At 40.4% G+C, this 27777-nt stretch overlaps 1 protein-coding gene and 1 long non-coding RNA gene across 3 annotated transcripts; one reads left to right on the plus strand and one right to left on the minus strand.

Annotated features, from left to right (window-relative positions):
- Positions 1 to 685: 685 nt before the first annotated feature.
- Positions 686 to 27773, minus strand: LOC117934706. 2 transcript variants are annotated; one of them, XR_004654552.1, is made up of 3 exons: positions 22379 to 27773; positions 4631 to 4636; positions 686 to 1534 (listed from the first exon to the last, which is right to left on the minus strand). It is a non-coding gene; the product is annotated as an uncharacterized LOC117934706 (long non-coding RNA). The 2 variants fall into 2 exon arrangements; XR_004654551.1 differs by lacking the exons at positions 4631 to 4636; positions 22379 to 27773 and adding exons at positions 6028 to 6032; positions 9549 to 9924.
- ier2b (immediate early response 2b) lies at positions 7716 to 9300 on the plus strand. Its single transcript, XM_034856358.1, has one exon. The coding sequence runs from the start codon at positions 7918 to 7920 to the stop codon at positions 8467 to 8469; it is 552 nt and encodes a 183-aa protein (XP_034712249.1). The 5' UTR covers positions 7716 to 7917; the 3' UTR covers positions 8470 to 9300.
- Positions 27774 to 27777: the final 4 nt, after the last annotated feature.

Below are 27777 nucleotides of genomic sequence, written 5' to 3' on the forward strand. Positions count from 1 at the left end.
TGTTATCAAATAAATGTAGTAGAGTAAGAAGTACAATATTTGCCTCCAACATGTAGGTACAAGTAGCCTAACTCAAAATTGTACTTAACTAAAGTACAGTTCTTGAGTATACCTACGTAGTTACTTTCCACCACTGCAACTAGTTCCATATCATATACATTTATGGTTATGTATGATACTTATATAAATAACAGCATCGTCCACTGGTTGACTGCATTATTCAACTGCAGCCTAAAATGTATTTCCTAATCCAGTTTGTAAAAGTTGATCTTCATACTCCCTTCATCAATCCAATCTAGGTTAATAATAACGTTTTAATGTCGGGTTGAAGGTGGTTTGAAGTAAAGTTTTCAGAGGAACAAACCAAAGGAGGAAAACTGGCTGTTAATTTTAGAGAAATGGGCTGGTAAGGACAGATGTGGAGTTACTGGTACACATCTGTACAATATTAGTTGCCATGGTAATGTCTATGCAGTTACTGCTTGAGTGTGCAGTAGATCACACGATGCAACCAAAGGGCTGACTTTAACTCTTTGTATACACGTTGTCCAATTATAGATATGGTAAACAACTCAAAGAATAGACACGCACACACAAAAACACACACACACACACACTTAAAGTTCAATTTCATGACAACTGAGCAACCACCATCTGTTGATTAAGGTTGCGTAATGTAATTGAAAGGTCCTGAACAGCATCAAAATGGACTTAGTAAAGTAGTTTTATCAACTACTGTCTACATTTAAGAATGAATTTTCATCAAAAATAAGAATTCTATTTCTGTCTTTGTAGTGAGACTTACAGTAATGGGTGTTTTTACGCTTCCAGTGTGGTATAGAAAGCCACAGTGGTACAGAAAGGTTTTGCCCTATTTAACAATTTTGATTTGGACTGTGAGAGTTTGTTCTTGAAAAGGGAACAATTGTTTGCCAAATAAATAACCAACAGTTGCAGTTGAAAGCTTTGAAAAGGCTTTTTAATGGTCAAACAAAGATGATCATAGTTATGTGTTTTAATGTTAAAAGTCTACGTTTTTATGATCTTGTGAAAAACCTTTAATGATGAGGATTTCTAAACCTTCCGAATCACAGACCTAGAAACTTCTCCCTTTTATCCGTTTGTCAATCAAAGGAAATGAAAATCTGAGAGAGGATGATAAATCATCTGGACATTATAGAGCTCTCATTAAAAAAAATGAATCAGAATCCAGAGTAGATCAATGGAGAGTGTTGCTGGGGAAAAAGAAACCTGCATGCTCAGCACATCCTCCAGTACGGTTCGCATGTTCTCTCTTTACAGCTTTCCTTCCTCTCCCACCCATTTGTCTCTATTCCTGTTGGGGTTCTCTCAATCCCACCCTGTCCTGTCCAGCTCCATCCTTCCTGTCTTTATCCTGTTTCCTCTCCTCTGCTCCTCCTTCACTCCACTTCCTGTGAAAATGTACAGCCAGAGCTGTAAACTAAACGTCTCACACACACACACACACACACACACACACACACACACAAACACACACACACACACACACACACTGAGGGAGTCAGGTTGTTTTTTCCGATCAGTTACATTCATCAATCTGTTATTGCTTCATTTTTTAAGCATCAAATTGACAGTGGTGTTGTTTCTTCCAAAATTTCCCATTGACTCTTTTGCTTCTTGGCGCTTTTTTCTTCAATCAGAGGTTTTGTTTTGACTTTATTAAAGAGTATTTGTTACTATCAAGACCTCCTGGGGCCCTGAAAGCCGCACGTTCCCCCTCTAGCAAGTCAACTTGAGAATATTCTCCACGTAATTACAATACTAACTTAACTAACTAATGGGATACTGAGACAGCGTTGTTGCCTAAACGTGTGGCCCTGTCTAATAGAAAAGTCATGTGTTGAAAATATAGTTGTATTTCAGTTGTTATTGTACATACATATGTTGATTCATATTACATTTTGTTCAATCAAATTACCTCAAACTAGGGCAAACCTGGGGTCAGGTGGTGTTCTAGCATAAGCGTAGTGGTTGGTATCTGGGGCAACATGCAGCTGTGAGTTTTAAGGCTCTCCGCAGGACATAAAATCTCAAAGGTTTCTATCAACTATTACACTGGCCACTGACTAATTCTGTTTGGATGGAAGGTGTGTATCAACCGTTGATTATAACTCTGCATTGATGGATATTCACTAATACAGCGCTCTCCATTTGTACTCGGATGTTGGATTTTCCACGGTCAAAGTCGGAAACGCCCCCTGATCTCAGGTTTCCTAACTTGGAACTCGGAGAACCTCTGAGTCAAGTCTCAAATCCAAGTCAAATCACCAAAGAAGGGTCCGAGTCGAGTCCGAGTCGAGTCACCATAACCTGAGTTTGAGTCTCAATCATGAACTTCAGTCGCTGGTGGAGGACACGCCCAGTGACAGACTATATCAATATCTTCTGTCACATTTGTGTGTCCTTTTACACAAGAAGGTATTCAAAAATCCAATTTACGAGTCCAATTTCATGAATGCTTGAGTCTGATTTCATACATCCTTGAGTCCAGAAGGAATAGCAACATGAGTCAGAGTCCAGGACTTGGTTCTTCATCACTGTTTAAATCTAATAAATATTTCTATATTAAAGCACCAGTATTAATATTGAAATGTGGAAACAAACTGCAGGCTGACCATCTGATGCACCCATTATAGGCATTGAACTTATGACTTGTCAGGCGACATGATAACATATAGATCAAGTCTCAAATCTCAGATTTGCCTCAAAGCACTTTATAATCTGCACAGGATGCGATAGGCCTCTTTCCTCAGCCCTTTAGTTCAGATGTGCAAAACCTCCCGCAAAAAACCCTTAGATGGATAGGCTACGTGATGTGAGAAAACATTTAGGTATTTTCTCAGAATCCCCAAATTAGTATTTATTGTCTCTACTGCTTATCTACAATCCTGCTCAGCTGACTGTGGATCTGCCTCAGTGGAAAGTTTGAGTCATTTTAAAACATGAGGACGGAACAAGACAAGGTCTGAAATGAACCGAGACGCTCCGAGATAACACAAAGAAACTGGCTGAGAGTCAACAACCATGGAGGAAACAGTCAGAGAAGTGTTGAGTCTATAAATAGACACCCTAACCCATTCCCTAAGGATGCCTTCAAGTGCTCCTTGTAAGGATGACCTACTTTCATCTTTGGAAATCACAAATACAACCTGCTTCTGCTGCTGCTAAATGCATTCAGTTGAGAATAATGAAGACAAAAAACTGGTTTGTTTGGAAAGTAGTTGCTACTTGGATTGCTGTTTATTTTCTTTTACAGCTGAAATGCTGTGGAGCTGCTTTGCAAGAAGAAAGAGGAGATCCTTAATTGATGGTAAATGATGCCAGGATGCAACTGGAAACCACAACAAACATCCGGCTGTGTCATAAAGCTACAGCACATTAAACAGGCCCAGCCACTTCAACCACCAGTCTACAGTCACACGTCTTCTCTTAACCCCTCATGTTGTCTTTGGGTCCCATGTGACCTGTGTTCACTGTTTTTACGTCAGAAACATGGGTTTCTTTCAAATAAACTGCCCAAAAATAACATAGATTGTTCAATAAAATGCTGAAATAAGAATGATTGATCACTATACTTCCATTGCATTTTGGGTTTTTATTTAATTTTAAAGAAACTGTGGTCTAACCGGATTAACATATGTGATGATCCATGAACATGCTGCATATTCCTCTGATCTTAGCTATTTGTCAAAATAATTCATAATTTCTGCTTTTTAACACAAAGAATTAATCATGATTTCAAATAAATGAGGTTTATTGACCATTTAACATTTTGACCCTGAAGGACATGTGCATAGTTGACGGAAAGACAATTTGGGGGTTAAAACACTGCCAAACCGTGTTTAATTGCACAAATGTTTTATTGAGATCTACTGACCACCGGTGTCAAATCCTTGTGTGTGTCTGCATATTTGACCAATTAACATTTGTTTTTGGGATAACAAATAGTAATTGTATCCATTGTTAATGTAGAAATATTGATTAGCTTCAAATTGCGTAACAATGGATGGAACATTGAGAAAAAACACCTTACACTTGATATTTACTGTCATTGATTACACATCTCAAGATTACACATTTGGTTTCAACCTTGTAGAAATGAATGGAAAGCAAGGACCTCCTGGAACTAATAGAGCAATCCATTCAAAGGTCTTAAAAAAGGCTTACAAAGAATTATCATCGACAAACGAGGGCTACCTGACTTGTAGTTAAGGAGCTCAAACCTACAAACACACACAGCTGTGGGCCTTTAAAATCTGTTAGAGGTTTAACACACTGCTTCCAAGCACAGCGTCGTAACAACAGACACCAGAAGTGCCAGAAAGCTGTTAATCAAAGGGATCATCGTTACTATTGTACTGTAAAATGTTAATTGTGGCAACAGTCTCCATGCTGCCTGCAAGTGTAAATGTCCTATTTTGGCAACGAGGTCATTTCCCAGTCCTACCAACCAGTGTTTATACTATGGAGAGAAATAGTGTAATGAGTGCACAAGCAGGCCACACCCTCACGTCTGACTCTGCACACATACACAGTCACACACTCCACCGCCCATTTGGCCTCAGGCAGAGACAGTATTTAATCACACATAACACTGTAACCATAGTGACTAGTCGGGTACAGACCTGAAGTGAAGTCATGTTTTTGTGTTTTTTTTTGGTTAAGAACGCCTCGTATCATGGAACTATACTCATCCAACTTGAATCTTCTGTGCCAGCTGGGTTGGGATTTAACACGATTTAAAACGTGCAACACATTAGAGTAACAATAGAGCCGTTTACATCTCACATGTTCTCCTTTAATGCAAAATAGAAGGGCAGACAGTGAACAGGATTGAGCATGCATTCTCCTTTACATCCTTTCAAGTAGCATCTAAGATTTGATTGTATGCATTTCTAAATGCCAAGATCACAAAGCTCACACAAAGTATTTCAAATTTCTGATGGCCCAAATGATGTATTTAAATAATCAAATAATGACAAAACTCCAGTTGTTAAATATGTTATGATTATTCTGGACAGAACGTCAGTTTTTTTTCACTATAACAATTTTTATTTTAAGGAGTATTTTGTTTTTTAAAAACACCACTGTACAACGCGTCGTCACATGATTGTATAATTGCTGTTCAGACATTTGGTATCCATTAAAGTGTTTCTGCCACCATGTTCACGTCATGGTGATGGGAAAGGTCTCCATGGTAACAGTTCACATGTTTATACAGCATCTGACAACTCAGGGCGGTGATTGTGTGTGACTGATAACAAGTGTAACATGCACACTGAATTAGTATTTATCCAGCACTGAGTTACACTTGTATGACAGGATAAGTTTTTATGTAAAAAAAGGATCAAAGTGGCTTAATTTAAGCTGCCTTTAGTTATAGAATTTAGCTGATTTTATGTCCTCTGTGTTTTTTACTGTATTTCTCACCACAAATCAAATATTCAGAAGATTTCAAAATCCTGTCTCTATTCCCTCTTGTTGTCATGATGGTTATTTTATGCCATTGGTGGTTATTTTTAGGCCTATAGGTAAAAAGAAGTAGAGATGTGGCTCCGGCCATATGTGAGTTATGTGAATCCCATTTCCCCCGACACTAATTCACTTTGCTTGCTGCCAATTTGCTATTCCCTAAAAAAGATCATTTAAGATCTACAGGAGGGAAATTTAGCAATACATAGCAAAAGAAAAAGAAAAAATAGACCAGATATTTAGTTGTAAAAAATATGTGCATTTTTTTCATTTTATTCTATTATTTATTGTATAGTTTAAGGTGCTTTGTAACCTCTGGCCAGGGGCAAATGAAAATGAACATTACTTAACACACACACACAAACTTCAACCCCACAATCATATAACTATTAACTGTGGCTTTTATTCTGGTGTTATTCCTGTGTTATTCTATTTTAGCTTGCGTTTATTTTCTATTCTCTTGGCTCCTATAATTCCATTTAAATGTCTTTTTGTGGTGTTTTTCTCTTGAACTTTGACTCAATGCTTTTGGTATTTTATGTAAAACACTTTGAATTGCCTTGTTTCTGAAATGTGCTCTATAGTAGGCCTATGGAAATAAACCGGCCTTGCATTGCCTGAATGAATAATGAGCATCAATGAGCACGTTCCATGTCAAAAAACAACTAAAATCCAAATACATGACTATATTAATAACAGCAATTAAATCCATATTAGGTTTGCTTTCATGAAAGAATGTGCAAAACCAATATGGAAATTACATCTCATCATACTTCTGTTTTACGGTAAATGTGGTCGTGAATTATTGTGTTTAAAACCTTCAGATTAAAAGGACAAGTAGCCTACTGTCTAATTGCAGAATGGGCCGTTTTGTTTGTTTATCAATCTAAAAGAATAACATTTCCAACGGCACTTGAACGCCTCATTACTGTGCTTGGGACTGACAGCCGCCTGCCGTTTGACCTCAGCTGTGCGGCTGCTAAGTAACCTAATTCACACCGGTGACAACTCCATATATGGCGTAGAGATGACGCCATCACCATCAGCGCTGTGCCCGGGTGCAGAAAAGAAGGGAAGGGGGGAGGGGCTGCGGTGGTTGCGCGTTCGCGTCATGGCTTTTCCGCTGTGCGCGTCCCCACAGGGGTTTACTACAGGATGGACCATATATGGAGGCCGGCTGAAAGTACGAGTGAGTGACGTGGTGGTGGTGGTGGTGTGTGTGTGTGTGTGTGTGTGTGTGTTTGTGTGTGTGTGAGTGAGTGTGTGTGAGTGTGTGAAAGAGAGAGAGAGAGAGAGAGAGAGAGAGAGAGCAGAAACTCCAGAAATTGGAGACACCTTCTCCCACGTAAATTCTTGGAAATGCTGCTAGCTTTTTGTTGTTGCTGCCAGAATGTAAACATGTCTGACATCATTTTTTTCTCCTTCACGTATTCACAAGCATTCACCTTAACACCTTCCATTACAACACTTCCTTCATTGCGCAACAAATCTGCCTTGCTCTTGTTGTGAAAGTCTATTTTAAGACAGAATTGTGACTTTGTTGTATATTATCTCCTAGGTGAAACTTGCTTTTACGTGATAAAATGTTTATCCTAAAGAGTCTATTTATAGAGTGTTTGCTTGATTTACAGAATTTACGTATGATTGTTTTAGTTGTGTTACTAATTCACATATGTGTAACATACAAATTTTTGCTTTTTTTGTGAACGAGCTGTATCTCTCCTGGAACAAAGTGTTCTATAAATAATGTTTTGTCTGCTTGCTCTTTTATAAGCTTGTTTTAAGTGCTAATTCATGGTATTTATACAAGAAGACATTCAATAAGATGAGACGCCTATTAAAAATAATGTAACCCCTATCAAGAAAACAGTGTGCATGTCTACCTTCATGTGCACAAGAAGGCTGATAAAAAAACAGCTGAAATTGAGGAAGAGATCATAATAAAATATAGATATTTCAGGATTAAATTAGCTGCAGTAGCGAGCAATTACTTGCAGCAGAAGCACAAATCTAAATAATAAAGAACTCAACTGTGAGAAAAACGGTAGACGGAACAGATGGTGTGTGTGTGTGTGTGTGTGTGTGTGTGTGTGTGTGTGTGTGTGTGTGTGTGTGTGTCTGTGTTCGCTGCAGCTACAGCAGGTGTGGGCGGCGCCTGTTTGTCACTTACTGAGGAATGAAGTCCATGTTACGTCAAAGAGGAAATAAAACGCCACCCTGCTGTTGGAACGCTCTCATTTCTCTGAGTCTACAACAACTGGTGAACAGCTGAACACCGAGCTAAAACCGATTAAAAACTAAGAAACTAAAGTCTAACTTTAGACACATAGGCGAAACTGATCTGCTTGCCTTTTGGTAAAAGTGCCAAAAAACAACCGTGCGCAATTACGCATAGAAAGAACAATGAGTGCCACAACCGTTATGGAAGTGAACGTCGAAGCCAGACGGATCCTGGCCGTGTCGATAAGCAAGCTGTACGCGTCCAGGACCCAGAGAGGCGGACTGAGACTCCACCGGAGCCTACTGCTCTCCATGGTCATGAGGTCTGCCCGGGACATCTACCACTCCTCCCGGGAGATCGAGGGGCAAACATCAGAGGAGCCGATGGAGACAAGCTCCAGTCCGGTGGAACAAACTGTGTTACCCGAGCCTCAGCCCGAGCCCCAGCCGGCACTGAACTCAGTCGAGCCGCCTACAGAGGAACCGGACAGCGAAGGAGAAGAAGAAGAACGGTGTGATAGTGAAATCACAGAGGACAAAGAGAACATGAGCCCGACAAAGCAGTCCAGGAAACGCCGGGGCAAGGCGTCAGCGGCGCCTGACTTCCTTCCCAGCAAGAGGGCGAGGCTGGAGCCCGGGGAGGAGAGGTATGCGGCCCCGATGGGCAGCTGTCGCGCCGGGGCCGTGGACTCCCTGAACACTTTGTCTTTAAATCGGGTAATACCTGCATTCTGAACAGATGGAGTAAGGAAATAGCCTCCATTGAGACTTTGGAGTGAAGTGATTCTGAACTCCTCGTTGAACTATAAGGGCGGGTTGACCCCCCCCGAATGCACACCAAGGAGCTGACCTACATCAGCGGTCCCGGGACAGAGGGATTACCGGGACCATGGTTCGAGCTCTCCGGTCGATCTGAATGTGCCTGCCGGGCTGGTAAAGCCCCTACAGAGGTCACCAAGCAGAGAAGGAGAAGAAACTGAACCAGTCGTAAAGGAGTTACGGCCGGAAAGTTTGAGGAAGAAACTGAACGGGAACTGGTTGTGTTGCTTTTGTTTCCCCCGGTGATTCACCTTCAGTAAAAATGAGTCCAAACAAGTGACTGTCGCTGACTCAAAGCGTGTGCATGTGTGAATCAGCAGAGAGTGATATGAGTCAGTCAGAGAAGAAGTGCAGTGGTTGAGCAACACCCCCACACATGTACAGGACAACCAGGGAATTTCCTGTCTGTATACCGGAATATCAGACTCAACCACTGAAAGAGGAAGAACAGTTTGGGCAGACTCTGTCTCACACACACACACACACACTCATCCGCTGCTGTGGACTTTGACAAATCATACTACTGCCAGGGGACTGTCCTGTATACTTTGTTCACATGGTGCTTTGAGAAAAAAACAGGCTGTCTACATAATGTTGGATTCCAGTAATTTGAACCTTCGGTGAATTAATGTCACTGAAATGTTCTTATTCTTATCAGCCCTGTGAAAAAATATTATTACCTCACATTCCAAGCTGCTGTTTGATTGTATTGATGGTGTACATATTTGTAATAAACACTTTGAAAGGGTACGTCAGTTGTCCTGCTCTCTTTGTTCATGCAGTTATTTAAGGTCTGGGTGATGTTAGGAGTTGCTGATTGACACACACTCTCTTGAACCTCTCCACTAACTACTTATTTCCAAACGAAAGAGCTAGTGGTCCATATTAGGCCACAGGTCACCGGGTCAATCCTTTTTATAAGAGGGAGGATGTCTGTGCAACGCAGCGCCGGTCTGGCTTGTTACCGCTAATCTTATGCTTAGAGTAGAAAACACACAAACAAGCTCTCTGTCTCTCTCTCACACACACATGCAGCTTCCAGGGTCATAATATTTCCTGTGGATTACGGCACAATTCTGAATCACATCCTTCCTTCCCAACGTGACTTGACACCGATTCAGAGAGGGATAATATAAAAAAATAAGAGTTACGCAACCAAGCAGCTGGGGCCAAACACGGGTGCTGAACAAAACAAAGAGCAGCAGGTAGTGTTTACAGCCTGAGAGCCTCTTCCTCATCATCATCGGCTTCCTGCCAGATGACTGGTAATGATGGTGTTGTTGTTGATCCGGCTGATCTGGTTGTTCTGGTCGCTCTGGTTTTCATCACCCTCCTTGCGTTTATTATGAAGATCTCAGTTACCATCATCCTCCTCCTTACTGCTTCTTTCCTGCATATTAACGCGGCATCTGAGTCAAAAAGGAAGAATTAGAGAATGAAATGAAGAAGGAACCCAATGATGCTGACAAGGTGATGAAGAACTGAGGAATGATGATGATTTCATCCCTTAAAAGGTCAAACAAAATGCTTTCTTTAGTCTTCCTAAAGGAGAATTCATGCTTTTTTTGTGCTTTTTTTTAGTCTTATTATGTAGTTGTGATCATCGTTTCTGTCAGTTATAATAACCTTGTACCCACCAAACAATTAATCAGACAACCAGCACTAAATAGAAATAGTAGTTTGGCAAAACACTATCCCAACTCAAGGTCCACTTGTTAACAAACACGGACAATTTACTCTACACAAGCTATGGATGACATCATAACTAGGCCTACTGCTGAGCTTTTTATGTCAGCAGAACATCTCCATGGCAACTAAGTAAAGGGACACAATGGAGTTTGGGTCTTTGTGTGAAATTGTGAAATCATCATTATCCTTCTAAACTACAGGAGATATGCCTTTGGGGTCAAAGCTCCTAAACCTTGGGAAATCTTTGTTGTTGTCACACACACACACACACACACACACACACACACACACACACACACACACACACACACAGACACACACACACACACACACACACACACACCACACACACACACTTTGAAACTTTTTGTGTTTATAGCTTCACATCTGTTGCCGTTGTCTTTCATTTTGTGGAACTTTGTGACGTCTAAACTAGAAAGGTTTTGTTTCATTTTATTTTCATTAATTATTCAAAAGAACTGAAAAACGGATCATCAGATCTTTCCCGAGCCCAAGAAGTTGTCTTCAAATGTCTTGCTTTGTCTGAGCAAAAATCCCCAACTCAAAGATATTCAATTTACAATAATATCAAAAAGACTGGCAGGAAATCCTCTCATTTGAGAAGCTGGAACTAGAGAAGGTTTGTCATTCTCCCACTTTTTTTATTTTATTTAATTAAACGACTAGCTGCTTCAACGCTAATTAATTGAGCTTATCACCATCGTCAAAAATAAGCAACACAACGTGTCAAAAGTCAGAAAAAATAAACAACTTGTTTTTCTTTTTCTTATCCTTATGAGTCATCGTCATCAGGTGATGCCTCAGATTTTTCTATTGTGAACCACGGATGTAAAATGCATCATGTTTTTGTTATGACTTTTATTTATTGTTGTTGTTTTCATTCGTCAGAGGCTCAGCAGCAGTGTCACACTGTGACTGTTAATACCACCTAATATCCCCACGACATATGAATGTAGACATAAACCCCCAGATGAGAGTTTTATCATGGTGACCCTGATCTGCCTACTTTCCTAGCGTATCAACAAACAACACAAATTGGGTCATTCATTTTAAAATGTACAGGCTATACATTCCTCTTTAAGCAGCAATACATATTCAGCTAAGAGGATTTCAGTTGGTAATAGTGTTTATCATTTTTAAAACAAGGACTTAAGGTACACAGTGTCCTTTGAAAAAGCACCTTAACTGGTTTTCCTAACAAAGACAACACCACTTATAGATGCAAATGAGTTTAGAGAAATGACATAACATAAATCATGAATGAGAGTCAGGGTGGGACAGCTGGCAGTTGTGGAAGATGTATTCAGATCCTCCACTTAAGAAAAAGTACTAATGCCAAACTATGAAAAAATACTCTGTTATAGGTAAAAGTCCTGCATTGAACATGTTACGTTGCATGAATCCTCTGAACTTGAGTATTCGGGCTCTAACTAGTGAGGTCTTGCAGACTGTATCCCGCTGCCATGTTTATAGTAGGCGTCCATCAAAATCTGACTCCAGGCCGCCTTGGATGTTGATCTCTGCTCAGCCCATCAGAGCGTTCTGCTCATGAATATTAATTAGTTGTGGGCTAAACTTTCCATCCAGCAGTGAATCCAAGCGTGTGTGGGAGGGGAGAATAAAGGCTCTCAGAAAGGTGTGGGTAAATCAACCCTTATCATCCTGTTTAAAATACACCCCGTTTTGTTTTCAAGGACTTCTGTGAGCCTCACGTGTCACATTAACTCTCTTCCTAAATCTTACTTTCAAGAAAACTGATGGTGTGATCGTTTCCTTTTAGTTCAGTTGTTTGCAGTGTTGCCAAGAAAAGCTGCTGCTCTGATGTATGGTCTGTTTAAAAAACAAAAAAACAAAAAAAATACTTTAAAGTGACTATATGTGACTTTTAAATGCTTCTGAAACTGGTTCATATGGTATGTGTAAGGCGATAACATAGGCACAGGCTAATTATTGCTAACTAAAATGCTAGTTAATATTAGTAATTAAACCTAAACAGCTAATGTGAGTTGAAACTGCCTGCGGTAATTCCTCTACTATGCGACAGAATGTCGCGTGGTTATGACACACTCGTTAGCCTATTTTTACAAAAACGTCTGCTACGAAGCCAAAACGTGAGCTACAAGATAATGGAGCCTTTTATACATTTCTTTAGAAATAAACAATAGACAAATAGAGTCTTTAAACACTTCAGATGTAAAGTTATTTGCTGTCAAAGTGACGCCAAAATGACGCCAAAATAAATGTCACAGGAAAGAAGGAAATTAAACAAAGAACAACTATAAGGGAAAGTGATTAATGTCGGGCAATCTCAATTGGGCTTTTAACAGATGGAGACAATTATGGGATTGTAAATGATTCAAAACCAATCCCGAATTTCCTTCATAAAATAACTTTGATTTTGCAACGTGGTTGTACAGTAGCCTACATTGAATTACATTCCTCTTCCATTTAGTGTGTTTGTGTTGGCCTACTATTTTCTTTGCCCCTGTCCCTGTTACGTTGCTTGTGTAAAGCGTCATTGGGTTTCATGAATTGTGCTAAATAAATCTCAGTTATTATTACATCGGTTGCTAAAAAACGCACCTTACCCAGCCAAAACTATCCAATAAAAATAAACAAAACAATCTGGAAGGGATCACCCCTGATTACAATTCCTCCTGAGGGGGACACGAATGTCTGTTCCACACTTTATGGCAATCCATTCAGTACTGTTGAGACATGTCTCATGGTGACAGGGCTCACTCACATGGTGTCGCTGAAAGAAAAGTCAGGGGATTACCAAAGTCAGCAGGTTCTATCCTCTGGGGATATTAAATGTCAGTACAACATTTCACAACAATCCATTCCTTATATATAATTTACATATAATTCCTTCAGGCCAAGGTGGTGGACCAACAGACCAACCAACATGGCCAGCTGTAGAGTGACGCTGCTAGCAACAGTTGTAGCTTCTATATAACATAGATATTTAGATCTAGATATTTTGAATTCCATATTTTGGGTCATTTGAAGTTGTTACCTTGGGCTCTGGAAATTGACCATTTTTCACTAAGCAATAATCAATGACTGTATATTGAAGTTGTAGTAGTTGGTCTAGGTTGGGACTATTTTCAGCCATGGATGAATCCACATTTGGTGAGTGTTTCGACCAGGAGGACTGTGTATGTGAGACTGGGTCAGAATAAACTACAGTGTGTATGTGTTTAGGACAATGAGGGATATCTTTAGAGCTGAAAAGATGAATTGATAAGTAGTCAACTATTTGAATAATCACCAACTATTTTCATCACTGATGATGGGGTTTAAATATCTTTGAGTTGTGGACAAAACGAGACATTTGGGGACATCATCTTGGGGCTTTGGGTAACACTGATCCACAGTTTTCACAATTTTCAGACATTTTATAGGTCAAACAAATAAATGATTAAATGGGAAAAAAATTGTTAGTTTCAGTTCTAGCTAGCTTTATAGTTTTTTGGACAATTATGGAGCTCTATGGCACAGAGGAACAAGACGTATCATCAGGCTTTGGAAACACCCAATGCTTAATAGTGAGATCAGTTCATTGCTTGTGTTGGTTTTTGATGGGATTTTACGATAAAAGAACCAACAACATCCCTGCCAAATCCTTTAAAACATAGTTAGCTCAGTCGGTAAAGCAGGCACACATTAGCCTTGAGGTTTATTCCTCAAGGAAGAAGGTCCAGGGTTCAAGTCCCACCTGTAATAGTGTACCGTAATAGTGTCTTCCCCATTTCTCTCCCCTTTCATGTCTGAGCTGTCCTGAAATGTAAAAAAATCATCTTTAAAAAAAATCAAGGTAGTGGGATAAAAAAACTATTCTTAAAGCATAATTTCTGCTGCACAAATTCCCAGCATTTTCTACTAAAACATGCGGCTAAGCATGTTTTAAACGTTTTCAGTGATTTTTCAGATTCCCTGGACCAATCGTGCACTGTGGAGTGGAGCCACATATAAGGCAGCCTGATTAAGATGCTCGGTGCAGAGGCCAGTCACATGAAGCTCTGACAGCTCAGAGCTATAAATAGACCAGCGCCGGAAATGTCTTCATACAGGATGCATGCATTCATCGACCAACGCGCTCCTGCCTGTGATGCAGGCAGATAAACCGAGGGACCAATCACAGTGAGGGAGTCGTGTGCAGATGTGGAGGGGCCAGTACAGGGTCTTTGATCACATCTGTCACGTATTTCTCCATCACGATGTATCTGTATTGTGGATTGATCACATATTTGTATGAGAATTTATACTGTAACTTATACCTGCATCACACTGGTTGTGTTAATAAACTGGGTTAAAACACATTGTTTTGAATGAGTATATTCATTTTCAACATTAAGGCATTAAGGGACTGCACACAAATTATTGATAATACGCAAAATAGGCATAGAGTTGGTCAAATTGTTTCACCTTTAATGACTTAAAGAGGCAAACAGTAAGGCTTAGAAGTAGAGCATTTAAGAGTAGATCATTTCAAATTTATGGCAAACGTAACACAAGTATGAATATTCCAGACACATAAGAATAAAAAGATACTACACCAAATTAAACTTGAAGTATAAGACAGACATGACACATTTAACTTGTTTTTTTATAACTTTCTCTTGTGATGCCGATAAGGAATAAATGACATGTTGGCAGGGTAGACAATAAATCATAACTGATTTATTGGTACAATTAGCTAGTTAAGTGTGTTTCCATTCACCTGTTTTAACGTATATTTTTGAAAAAAACCTTTAAAAAAGCACATGGCAGTACACATTTAGCTATTGGGCACAATGTATTAGTTAATAACTTTAAATGCAAAAAAAGAAATCTGGATTGGATCAAACTAAAGTGTGTGTTTCTGTTAGTAGGAAGTCATGCTCTGTTGTAGTAAAAACGTGGCTCATGTGTTTCTCTGGAAATGAAGAGGAAGTAATAATGTGTTGTGTGTGTGTGTGTGTGTGTGTGTGTGTGTGTGTGTGTGTCTGTGTGTGTGTGTATAACCATTTGACAATCACATGTCAAGAGTCTGTGAACACATGACCTCATGCCTCTCACAGCGCCCACTGTGTGACTGGCTGAGACGTTTCATTACAGCACAGGACTAATGCTGAATATGAATGAGGAAGGATGCTTGCAAGTGCATGTGTGTGTGTGTGTGTGTTCCTGACGTGTACCGTCTGGGACACATTTCAGACAAAAGACCAGTTAATTGGGGATTAAAAACTGGGTCTCCAATTGGGAAAAGCTCATTTTAGGGTCAGTGGTTAAGGTAAGGTAAGTGGGGGCTATTGTTGTGGTCAGGGTAAGTCTCAAATCAATGTGAATTAATGTAATGTCCCCAAAAGTGACCTAAGTGTGTGTGTGTGTGTGTGTGTGGTAGCAGCAGAAGAGCTGGCAGGCAGAGGAAGTGATGCGTTGATGCCGGCAGGCAACAAAAAGTGTAGGAGGAGTCTATTTTAAGAATCGGCTGCAGGAGATAGAGCTCTCCAATACATCTGGCATTGTATGACTGTGTGTGTGTGTGTGTGTGTGTGTTGCTGTTGCAGCACACCTGGCAGAGACAGGAAGTGATGCGTTGATGCAGGCGGGCAACAGAAAGTGTAGGAGGAGTCTATTTTAAGACTTGGCTGCAGGAGGACAGAGCTCTCCAATAGTTGTTATTATGGAACCCACGCAACTTTGAGGCAAGACTCGCTCTTCAAAAGCATTCACACACTACTATTGGCCAGGGGTCCATGCTTGCAAAGGGTAACCTAACCAGATTGGATCAGATCCTGTCCCCTGACCAATCGGCTGTCATAACCTCAACCACTCGAGATCAATGCCTAACCCTAAGTAATCAATCTGCTTCGTGGGGCGGGACTTGCCTAGAAGTTACGTGGGATCCATAATAACATCTCCAATACATCTGGAACATATGAGTGTGTGTGTGTATGTGTGTGTTCATGATACAGTAGGCATGTTAATGGCCAAAGGTGTTGTGTTTAGTGTTTTAAAATGTCCTTACAGCCCACAGATGATTGTAAAAATTGCAAAAAACTCAAACTACAATGTATTTCATCTTGTGTTTTTAGGCTTTCTTGTCTGATGGCAGTCTGATGCCACCCAGAGAGTCTGTATGAGAAGATGGTAAATAGACAGTCAAACAGAGAGGAGGAGGATGAAGGACAGATGTGAGGAGAAGGAGGGCTGCAGGAAGAGCAGAGGGCATTTAAAGAGAGGAAGGGGAAAGACAGAAGGAGGAGGGATGTCAATAAAACGTGACTACACAGGGAGGGGGAAGTGTAGGACACAGCAAAAGATTTTGTGAGTGTGGGTGTGGGTGAGTGTGTCTTCCACAGCACATATCAGTGACGTAGTTGCAGATGTAGACGAAGAGGAGGAGGAGGAGGGAGGCAGTCTGAGGACATTTAGTGAGGAGGCGTTTGATTTCAACATGTTTAACATTTTTAAATAGGAGGGCGCCTGGTGTGTCGGTCGTCTCACAGGCAATGATTCGGCTGCCTGAGGGTTTTAACACTCGGAAGGAGCAAATGAAGCCGTTTCATTCACAGATGCACTCGTCTGCAGGAAGAACTGACGAAGACACATGTCTAGTACAGTTTCTCATATAGATTTAAAAATGAAGGCTCTGACGAAAGAGATCAGCCCTCCGGTTGCTAGGATATTTGAGGCCCTGTTTCATTGTAATGACATGTTTCAGTACGCTCCGTTAAAAAGCAGCTACTGTAGATAGTTATCATGCTGGACAAAAGATTGAAAACTACTGCTGTTTAATTCATGTCACATTTATGTCAGCTTCTTAATCACACCTTATCAAGACATGTTTTATACTAATTCTAGCTGACACATTACAAATCTAATTTTTAAGACTTTGTACTTTCACTTCAGTCCACAAGCTCATTAAATGAGAATATTATTAGGTATTATATTTAATGCTATGAGTCATCAAAAAGAGACTTTGTATTTTTTCTAATAGCGTTTCTAAAATCGTATCCTAATTGGCCTAACAAGTGAAAGTGTACAGAACAGCAATTACATTCCTATTGTACTTGTATCACATAGTATCGTGTTTAATGATAGAAGTTATGAAATCCCATTTCAAATGTTTAATCCTGTTGCATGTAATTTCCTAAAGGAGATGATAATTAGTTTTCATTTGCTTGCACTACTGTAACATAATCCTGTTAGACGTGACTGGGTGCTCTGTCCCTTGGTGTGTAAGTAAACTGATACTGCTGCACTTAATAACAATATTAATAATACTACTAATACTAATACTATTATTACAATCGTATTTGGGAAAGTTGCATAAACTGTCAAAAATGTATGTAATCTTTAGTGATAGAAGCAGTATACGGCTATATTTTATCGACAATGTGGATTTATTTATCATATAGGATTTATTTATTGGATTGACAATGTGAAAGTAACAATGTAATGTTGAATTTCTTGTTTTCTTCTTTTGTCTGGGCTCTAGGAAGAATAGTTTTTCATATAGTAGCAACTAAGGGGGTTTTGTACATCCCTTAAAGCTACAGTGCGTAGTCTCTGTAGGCTCCTTGAGGAATTCTAAGTAACAACAACAACACTGATGTGGCATCCACATGATACAAGCCTTCCGTGATCTAGGAAGACACGGGGATTGAAAAACACATGATGGACTCTTGAGAAGAGGTAATAATCTTCACTTGAGGTTCTGCGTGGGAAAGTCACCGGAAGCCACAATCTTCTGAACGTAGTCTTAATTAGGAGTATGATATTCCAGTAAAAGTAAAAACCTTTTGACAGCATTTCAATGTTGTAGGTGGTTCAGGTGCTACTGCTCCCTTCATCTACAGTTGTGTAGTGTAGTCTTTAAGAAGGAATCAGAATGTATGACTCCATTATGAAATCACCTGTGTGTGTGAAACGTTTATCTATAAAGCATTCAATACCTACAGCTGTCACATAAAAGTGCTGTGAAAAACAAATACAATATTCCCCTCTGAACACGTCACGGTTGAGTTGCTATCATGTAGTGCATGTATCATGTAGAGACTCGACAGTATTCCTTTGATTAAAAACACTATGTGGCCCAAGGTTTTGGAGTTGGTGTAATTTAGTTTAGGGCGGTGTGATAACACTGACATTTAGTTAGAAATATGTACACCGTGAGCACAGAATAAAACATGGTATTGAAATAGATTTTGCCAGAGGATCCTTTACAAAACAGGGCCGCAAGATTAGGAAGTAAAGCAACACTCACCTTTGTTTCTAACCTTAGTGGCGCACATTCCAAATCTGCAATTAATCAAATGAAGTACAACTGTGTGTGCTTTAGGCGCCTTTTGGAGTCCTGCTGAGTTATGCAGCCTTGCCTTTTGAAATAAAGAGGAAAAAGAACAAAGAATATACACATTTTCATAACCATTTATATATAATATTCATGTATTGCACACAATATTCAAAATATCTCAAATTGTAGGCTAGGCTATTTTGTACAGTAGAATAAATGTCCAGTTGGCAGCAGGAGACAGTTAGCCTAGCTTAGCATAGAGGCTGAAAAACAAGAGGAAACAGAACGTCTAACGCTCTCTGGTGAACACATATACCGGGTTATACCCGCACAAAGTCCAAAACTTCATATTTACCGTTCAGATATCTCATTGAAGAAGAATTTTTCAAAATGTTGACTCTTCATTTAAATAAACAGTTCTTTTTTTAAAACCTTTAACCAGACTATGTAAATCTAATCTGATTATGCGTGATCGGACTACTCAATTGTGATACTGTGTGTATGTGTGTGTTACTGGGTGCAGGATCATTAAGCAGACAAGAGGATGGGTACAATGCATTCTCTCTGGTTTATTCAGGTTCTTTAGGAAGAGTTCTGTTTGAAATTACAAAATGCACTGGTAGAAACAGCAGAGATAGATAGAGAAAGAAACAGAGGGAGAGAAAGAGATGGTCAGAGAAAGAGAGAAAGAAGGGATTTCATATCCGGAATAAACGGGAATAACATCACCAGATTCAGGTTCAGGCAGCTCTTTACTCTCAAAGGGATTGTTTTTCATCCAGGAAAAGTTTAGTGTTCCTTCTCCCCCTTTTTAAAATCATTTTTTCTTTTGTAATGTTAGTTAAAGTGTTATCTATTCTTGTTCCCCCACGGTTTCCCCCCCGTGAAATAACTGGCAAATATAACAAACAAACATTCTTTGATTTCATCACCAAAGTCATATCCATTTTTTTGTAATCAGGATGAAAGTTTTTTTAAATTTTTTTTTTTTTGGTCAGGTTTTTTTTAATTTTTTTGTTTTTAAAAATAGAAGAAAAAAAGAAACACATTGCTCTTAAAAACATCTATCTATATATATATATATATATATATATTACATATATATACTTTTTTCTTTATATTTATTTATTTTTTTATTCCTGAAGTTGACTTGTTACCCCACATAGTGGCATGCACATTGCACATGCAAATCTGTAATTAAATACTTCTCTTTTTTCTTAAATTGCCATGTATGTTTATTTTTTCTCTTCCCTCCCCCCCACCACCCCCCCCAACTTGCTGAGTGAATCCTGTATGGTTTTCTACTGTGGCACTGGTTCGGTTTCTACTGGGTCGAGTGCCCGATGGTTGGCATGGTGATGAGATGGATGACTGGTAGTTGCTTCGGAGAGTTTTCCCAATGCATCTCTGCATTGATGATAACATCATAACCCTTTGTAGCTAGTTTTTACCATTGGCCTGTGGCCGGCTCAGTATTAATTTCATAAACATTTAGAGAAGGTTTTGTTGCATTTTTTCCCCCGAACAATTAAGTAAGGAGCCGTTTGCTTTGAAGCTTTTACTTATTTAGCTTTGTTAGTTTTACCTAAAAACATGGTGGAAACTCATATGAATACCAGACAAGAATAGACAGGAATCTCTCTAATCTTTGGGTAATGTTTGCGGGATTGGAATCAACGTTCCTATCAAATGATAGGTTACTAAAACATTGTCCAATAAATGAGTTAAAGGGGCTGTGGGTAGGATTGTGAAGATCCAAGATTTAGCCAAATAATTTGAACATCGACAACTTCTCAGTCCTTCCCTCCCTTTCTGCTAAAGCCCAAACAGTCTCCTAAGCCCAACGTCTGTTACGGAGCCATACCATGAGTATAAGGTAGCGGAGCCTTTGGAGGATAATGGAGGATCTGAACAGGGAGCAGTGGATTTTTGCAAGTTGCACTACAGGCTGTAGGTGGTGCCATGCTTCATGTAATACCACTCAAATATGGGGTCAGTTTCAGCAAACATGACAGAAAGTTAGTTCTTTAATGGGTCATTTTGGCCTGTGCAAACCTAAACCAATCAAGTGCAAACGTGAAAAAGATATACTGTGTCCAAATTTGTTGCAAAGCTCTGTAGATGTTCCACTTACCATCTTCTCTGACTTATCACAATACAAACATTTTGATGGTTAGAGAATATTCAAATCTGTGCTACAAAGGGTTTAACAAAAAGAAGAACCTGTTGATTTCCTGATCTTATGGCACCTGGAGATGTTTTGGGAGAGATCGGCCTCCAGCGTCCGAGACGCTGACGTCGAGAGGTGAGGACAGATCTTCTGGAAGCAACTCGTCTCCACTGGGCTAATGGTGATGAAAAATGGAGCAGAGAGCGACAGATGGAAACAAAGAGAGGGACCTCGGGGGTTGCTACGGCGACAGCAGGAGACATTTCACCCATGTCTGAGGAATCAATTTACTGTAAACCCGCACAGACAGGAACTATTAGAGTATTAGTATTAGAGATAAAAATATTGGTTGAATGGTATTTGATAGCTTGCACAAAAATGAATAATTCTTTCCTTGTAATAAATACTAGCCAACAAGCAATGAGTGTTAGCATCAGGCTAGCCACTGTGTTTCAGTATATGGGTGCACACAAGTTACTGAACTGATTCTATGAAGTAGACCTATCAGTAAATTATCACATTTGCGCATTAGCCCTGTTGATGCTCTCTTAAAGATTTTCGATGCTACATCAAAAATAGTTTTAGTCATTGTTCACTCTGTGCTCAGCACCAAGCGGTAGACAAAGTTAGCAACTAGCTGGTAAACATCTAAGAACCAGGTATACTCTTAACAGTTGGTGTAGACTGAAACAGAGTTTAAAGGTGCGTGAACAATGGACTTAAATTCTTTAGAGGGACACAAACACAACTCCAAATCAATGCTAATGTTGCTCTGTGTCAGTAGCTAACTGTTAGCTAACATTTGTTCCCTTGTCGTTGATTAGTGCAGCTTTATTGATACTGTATTGTATGTATTTTATGCAATAACACATAGTTTGTACGCCTATAGAACAAATGTGAGAGAACAAATAATGAATTCAAATGAATAATCTTGGATTAATGTCCCGAAATCATCAAGAAATTCATCTCTAATACCTGCTGGACTCCCTACAGACCTGAAGACGTACACAACGACTCACAGAGACTGCAGACAGACGTTCACAGACAAAGCACACCTACACACCTCAAGCAAGAACTCATTCAACCTGCACTGCATGCACAGATGTACTATACACTTTTCACGATGAGTGATGATGGCAAAAGCTCAATCACACCACCTTGTGTTTAAGAATGGTATTACATGAGGAATGAGGAGAAAGGGAGGGATGAAGTCAATGTGAAGGTGCTGAGAAGAAAGAATAACACACAGAGGGAACATCAGATGAACACAGTGAGTTTTTCAGAAAGTTTATGGATTATATACAGAAGAATTACTGAGCCCAAAATATACAACAGACGATGGGGGAGGGAATGGGTGACAGAAATGACATGATTATCTACTGACCCCATTCACCCCAAACCCTCGCCGTTCCAGACTGGACTTAATTGTCCCAGAGGAATGTGAGGAGTTGGCAAGGTAGGGAAGGAAGGAAGGGAGGGGAATGAAGGTGGCAAGGAGGACATTAAAATCTCACATGTGCGCTGGGGTTGTCTTAGAAGGAGAAATCATTGTGTCCTGTACAGTGTAAGGCACTGAGGGTGACCTACTGTAGCTGATGTTGTCAGGACATGTGCACACACGCACACACACATGCACATGCACACATGCCCGCACACACAATGACAAACTGACAAGTCCACTCACTCACATATCTTCCTCTTAGACACACAAACACACATATTGCTAAAACGATTAGTCAATTTATTGATCGATTGATTAATCAGCCCACGGAAAACAAAACAATGGCACTAATTGATTAAGTCGTTACCAAAAAACTGTTACTGTTTGATATCATTTAATGTCTTTGGATTTTTAAATCATTTCTCATTTGATTTAGAACTGTTTATATGCAGAGGGTGGTGGTGCACAATAATGACACTAATGTGCAAGCAGGTTCATACTAATATAGTGATACACATACTTTTCTGTGCAGTTTTTTCATTGCTTGTATCTTTGTAGTAACCATGACCTGCAATTTCATTTAAGCATCCCTATTTATTAGTTTTTTCTACTTTTACTTAAATGTGATTACATTTTGACATTTTGAAACATGCTATGTATATTGACCATTTTGGGTGCAAAACTTTCCTTGGGGAAAAATGTAATTATATCTTATTGCCATTTTGAAACCAAATGTGCAGGGTTTAACCTCAACAGCTAATATACACCCGTTATCCCAAAAAATAAAATAATTATAAATATTCCTAGATTATTCTGTAAAATAAATAATATATAAAATATCAGAAATCAGTTTTAGCCCTAGACACACTCTCACACCACTAAAAACAACCGCACACACACGTACACAGTCTCACGGACACCAACACACATAGTGAATGTCTCCCTGTCGCAGCAGTAGACCCGCCCCCCTCACAGTGGGACCAGGAGTGGGTGGGGTGACGGTGACAAAATGGCTTCTGAGCATGAGGATGTGCCCGAAAAGTGGTCCAGTGCCATTGTGAAATTGTGTTAACATCACTACAAACTCTGCTGCCCCCCACCCCCCCAAACTCCTCCCCCAACCCCCAACAGGACCCCTACTTCAAAAAATCTCTGTCATTGTCTTTTGACCCTCCCGCCCCTCCCTCCCCGCCTCGCTCTTGACCCCCTACACACACACACACACACACGCATGCACACACATAGTGCTGTACAAAGGGGAGACCACAGCGTGGCTTCAGCTACATAAGCACAAGTTTTGGCAGCACTACTGTACATTAAAACCCACTGTGTAGTTTTGTTTTTGTTTTTGTTTTTAAAGAGAGCCCTTATTCGTGTTTTTGTCGACGCGTTGCCTCACGACTGACCCACTGACACAATTTCACAGCCGGCTGAGTGGATGGTTTGGTGCGTTTTGTTAGTTTTTCCTTCGTCCCATAACGAAGAAGAAGAAATAAAAGAATAGGTGGAGTTTAAGACCAATGGGTGACAGAAGCCGGGGGTGAAGACACTGAAAGCAAATGAGAAGCAATGACTGAGCAAAAACTTTGAAATCCCCCCCAAACCCCGTTCAAAAAAACCAGACAACAAAAACAAAGAAAGAAAAATGATTAGATGTTCCCTTTTTTTGCCAAAGTATGGGATTTGTTCTTGGAAAAGCACACACAACATGCTTACACACAAGGGCAGTGTTGTGTGTCGGCCATTTTGGATCTGCTGTTACAATTCTGGACAAGCGAGTGGTGTCATGGAGCCAAAATGGAGGTGTTTTTTTTCCTCCCTATCTGTCAACACGCTTTGCGTTGTGTTGAAGTTGGTGCGTCGGCAGGCTGCTGATGGGGACGTGAGGGGTCAGAATGTGAAATGTAGGTTAGTGAAAAGAGCGGGGGGTGGTCTACATTAACGTCTGAAGCCAAGCCATGTAAAACCATACAATAACTCAATCCGAGGCCTGCTTGTTTTGTAGCTGACTCTTCACTACGTCGTCTAACTATCTAGCTACCTAACTATAGCGGGACCTGAGAAGTAAGCAACTGCTTTGCACCTCTGTAAACCTCTCACTACACCGCCTGAAACTGGACCCTCGACATTTCTGGGATGGACACAAAATGCCACGCCAAACAGGGAGGTGAAGCCAAGAGAGCTAGCTTGCTATCAACATCCGGTACATCTCCAACAACCATTTGAGTCTTTGAAAATCAAAACCACGAGGCTTTGATTCAAACTGTATGAATCAATTTAGATTTAGATCTGGAAACTATCTGTGTATGTGTAAAAATCTGTGTATGTTTGAATGTGAGTTTTAAGTGACCAAGCCCATACCGGATGTGATATTAATGTCCCTACGTCAAGTCTAGCGCCTCTGCTATTTCCTCACCGTGGCCCAGTCTCAGTCTAGCTCCCTGCTAGCATGGGAGCCGGTGGGACTCAAATTTTAAGGCGTAGTGTGGTTGATCTCAACTACCACAGAGAGAAATGGGCGGGGAGCGGGGTGGACGGGAGCGGCTAGGGGCGAGGAGAATAGGGAGTGATGAATGTGACTCTGATACAGAAGGCACTGTGGCTCTGTAGGGGGTTTTGGGGAAGCATCCCCACCTGCTGTGACCTCTCACGATGGGAGGTGTGGGCAGAGGGGTTTCAGGTTTGCGCCCTTTGACTCCCGCAAAACAAATCAACAACCAAAGCAAAAAACCCCTCTCCCCATCTTCACTACCCTATGTTCAACTGCTAGGCCTGGAGGCAACACATTTCGGCAGAGGAGAGAAAGATGGAGAGAGAACAGGGATCATGTGGAAGAGGGACAGCGACAAAGGTACATGAAAGAAAGGGGTCCATCTTCACAATTTCCCAGATCCATGTGCTCCTGTTTCAATAATCAATTTTACAGTACCACAGCGTTGCAGCTTCTTCTCTGAAAGAATACGTATGGATGGGATAGGATGCTTATGAGGTCTGCATAGAGTCAAAACACGTGGACTGGTATTTCTTTTTTCTGGCTTATGCGACTGCGAAGAAAACAGTAAAAGGTTTCAAGAGTAGCGAGATCGTCAACCGTGTCATGAGCATGAACGGTATGCAAAAGAAATAAATGTGTGAAACTCTACGCTCTGTCTGTTATCTATAACTACATCTACTATATTATATCTAGATTTATATGTAGTTTATCATCTATATTTATCTATACTTTATCATCTTGTCCTAGAGTTATTGTAATATTCAATAATTGTTGTCCCTCATAACAATAAGGATGCAAATACTATACTAAGTGTTTCTGTCCTATAATGCTTTTTGTGTTGCTCTCTGGCAAGCTGAAAGAACAGACGTCAAAGCAAATGGACAGAAAAAGATCGAAAAGAGGTTGATTGGGTACTGAAGTGGCTTTTGGCGGAGGAGGTTTCAACTTTGCTACAACCTCATTTGATTGGATTGGTGATTTTGGTGACTGTTCTCTGGTTATCCAGACCTGAGAGAAGGGTTTGGAGGGGGAGGGTCAGCATTGGCACAGACAGGCAGACAGAAGGACGGGCCAAACAAACGGACAGATATGGCGTCTCTCAGGCTACATCCATGTTCCCTGACTAGGACTGGACGTTTATCTATATATATACTATAAGAGACAAGAGGTGGTTTCACTCCAGGTCTAGAAAACAGGATGTGGCCCGGAGGCTGTCCTGTAGAGAGGGAAGGCAGGGCGGATAATGTGCGCTTATAAATGCCCCCTGGTGGCAAAAATAGAGAACAACACCACTTAATATTGACACCAACACTGAACCAACAATACTGTGCTGTTACTGCCGGCAACCTATCGCACTACAAGACGTCGAAGCCAGATAGAGGGAAAAAATGGGATTTGTAGTTGGCTAAAAGTGGAAAAATTCAACCTTGGTAGAACTTTAACTTCAGTAAAACTCTGCAGTGTAAAATGCAGGCAAACTTGTCCACATTCTCAATGATTTGGTCTGCCCCTCTCTTTGAACATGAATTCTTGATCTTTGGGTTGGCTTAACAAGAGTACTGACCCAATGAATCATTGGAAGTCAGGTTCTGAAGCTCCTCTGACCTCTTATCTTAAGAGTTGCGTTACAACACGCAACGCTGCTAAGTGAATGTTACCAAGCCATTGTTGCCCCGAAACGTTGCAGGAAGGCATCAGGAACCCGGTAAACGTCATTGAACGGGGGGATTATAACATAACTGATGTAAACAAGATGGACATAGCATACTTAAACTCCAAATAACATGACAACAAATCTACAGCAACAGTTCCATCAATCAATCAATCAATCATTCAGTCATCAGTATCACTATCATTGTCATTTTGCATTGACGTTGATATCATTATTCATTAGACTATCATCATTAACAATAATAAATAAAGTGTGGTAGAAGTCCGCTTCTGTCCACTCTTTCTCCCTCTTGTTTTTTACAAGCACAACAGGAAACTCAAATGTGATCCTACAGTGTTTCCTGTCTTCAAACAGGTTGTGGAAACATATTTTTTGACCACTATATCGGCAGAAAACGGAGAAAAAAGAAATAGCCGACCGTCAAAGTCTGTTTTTGGTCAAAACTAAACGAAAATTCCATTTGAGATGTCAGAGAGGGAGAGAGTCTGATAGAAGTGAACTTCTTTTGTAAACCTGAATGCAAAGTTTCCTATAAAGCCCCCAGGTCCCACCCACACCAGTTAGATTTCCTCTCTAGTATGTAATTAATCAATCATGCAGGTTTCCATCAAATTTTGGACTCCGAAAAAGATCAAAGGAGGCTGAGCGAATGCAACAGAAGAACCAAGCTCCAATGTCCGAAGAAGAACAAGAAGGAGAAGTAATCGATAGAAGAAATACTGAAGAAATTAGTCTTTTTTCCCCATCCCTCCTTTCCTCTCCTCCGCCCCATTCAACCTCGTGATGTCATTTCCTGTCAGGTCGTCCCTCGCCTTGCACCGGGTCGAGTAACCGAGGAGGAAGGGGCTTGACGAAGTGTCCGACTCCCTTCTCACGTTATCTGACCCCCCCCCACCCCATAACCCGCTTGAATAGGAAGTGAGCCCACATGTGCCCCGCCCCCCTCAACTACCACAACCACCAGACAGGAAGTGATGTCACACCAGTTCCGTCAGCATTAGGTGAGTCTTTAACAGTAAACAGAGATGATAAAACTCATCAAATATCAGCCAGCGCTGTGATTGGCTGGTTTTTGCAGTATAGGCGGAGCTTCCTGGTTCTGTCCCTTGGAAAGGAAAAAGGTTAAAGATAAAGTGGTTGTTCTCCCTTTTTTTCTTTTCATTGTTTGTCATGTAAAGTTTCATTTTGTTCTTCATTGTTCAAGTTTGATTTTCTGGAGGCATAGCTTGGCATGTAAGGGTTAGGGGGTCCTGGCTTTTTGTTAATTTATTTTTCGTTAAACACATCTGTTTGAGGAGCAGAGTCCAAGCAGTGGACTCTGTGTTCCAGCTAATTTTCAGGCTTTTACATTAGCAGACTTGCCAGCGACAGACAGCACACATCTGAAGAAACCAAAACAATCACATGACTGGGAGAAGTGCTTTTAGGTCTCGTAAACTGCGTAAACCTG

The sequence above is a fragment of the Etheostoma cragini genome, chromosome 2 (assembly GCF_013103735.1).
Source record: "Etheostoma cragini isolate CJK2018 chromosome 2, CSU_Ecrag_1.0, whole genome shotgun sequence".
NCBI classification, from domain to species: Eukaryota; Metazoa; Chordata; class Actinopteri; order Perciformes; family Percidae; genus Etheostoma; species Etheostoma cragini.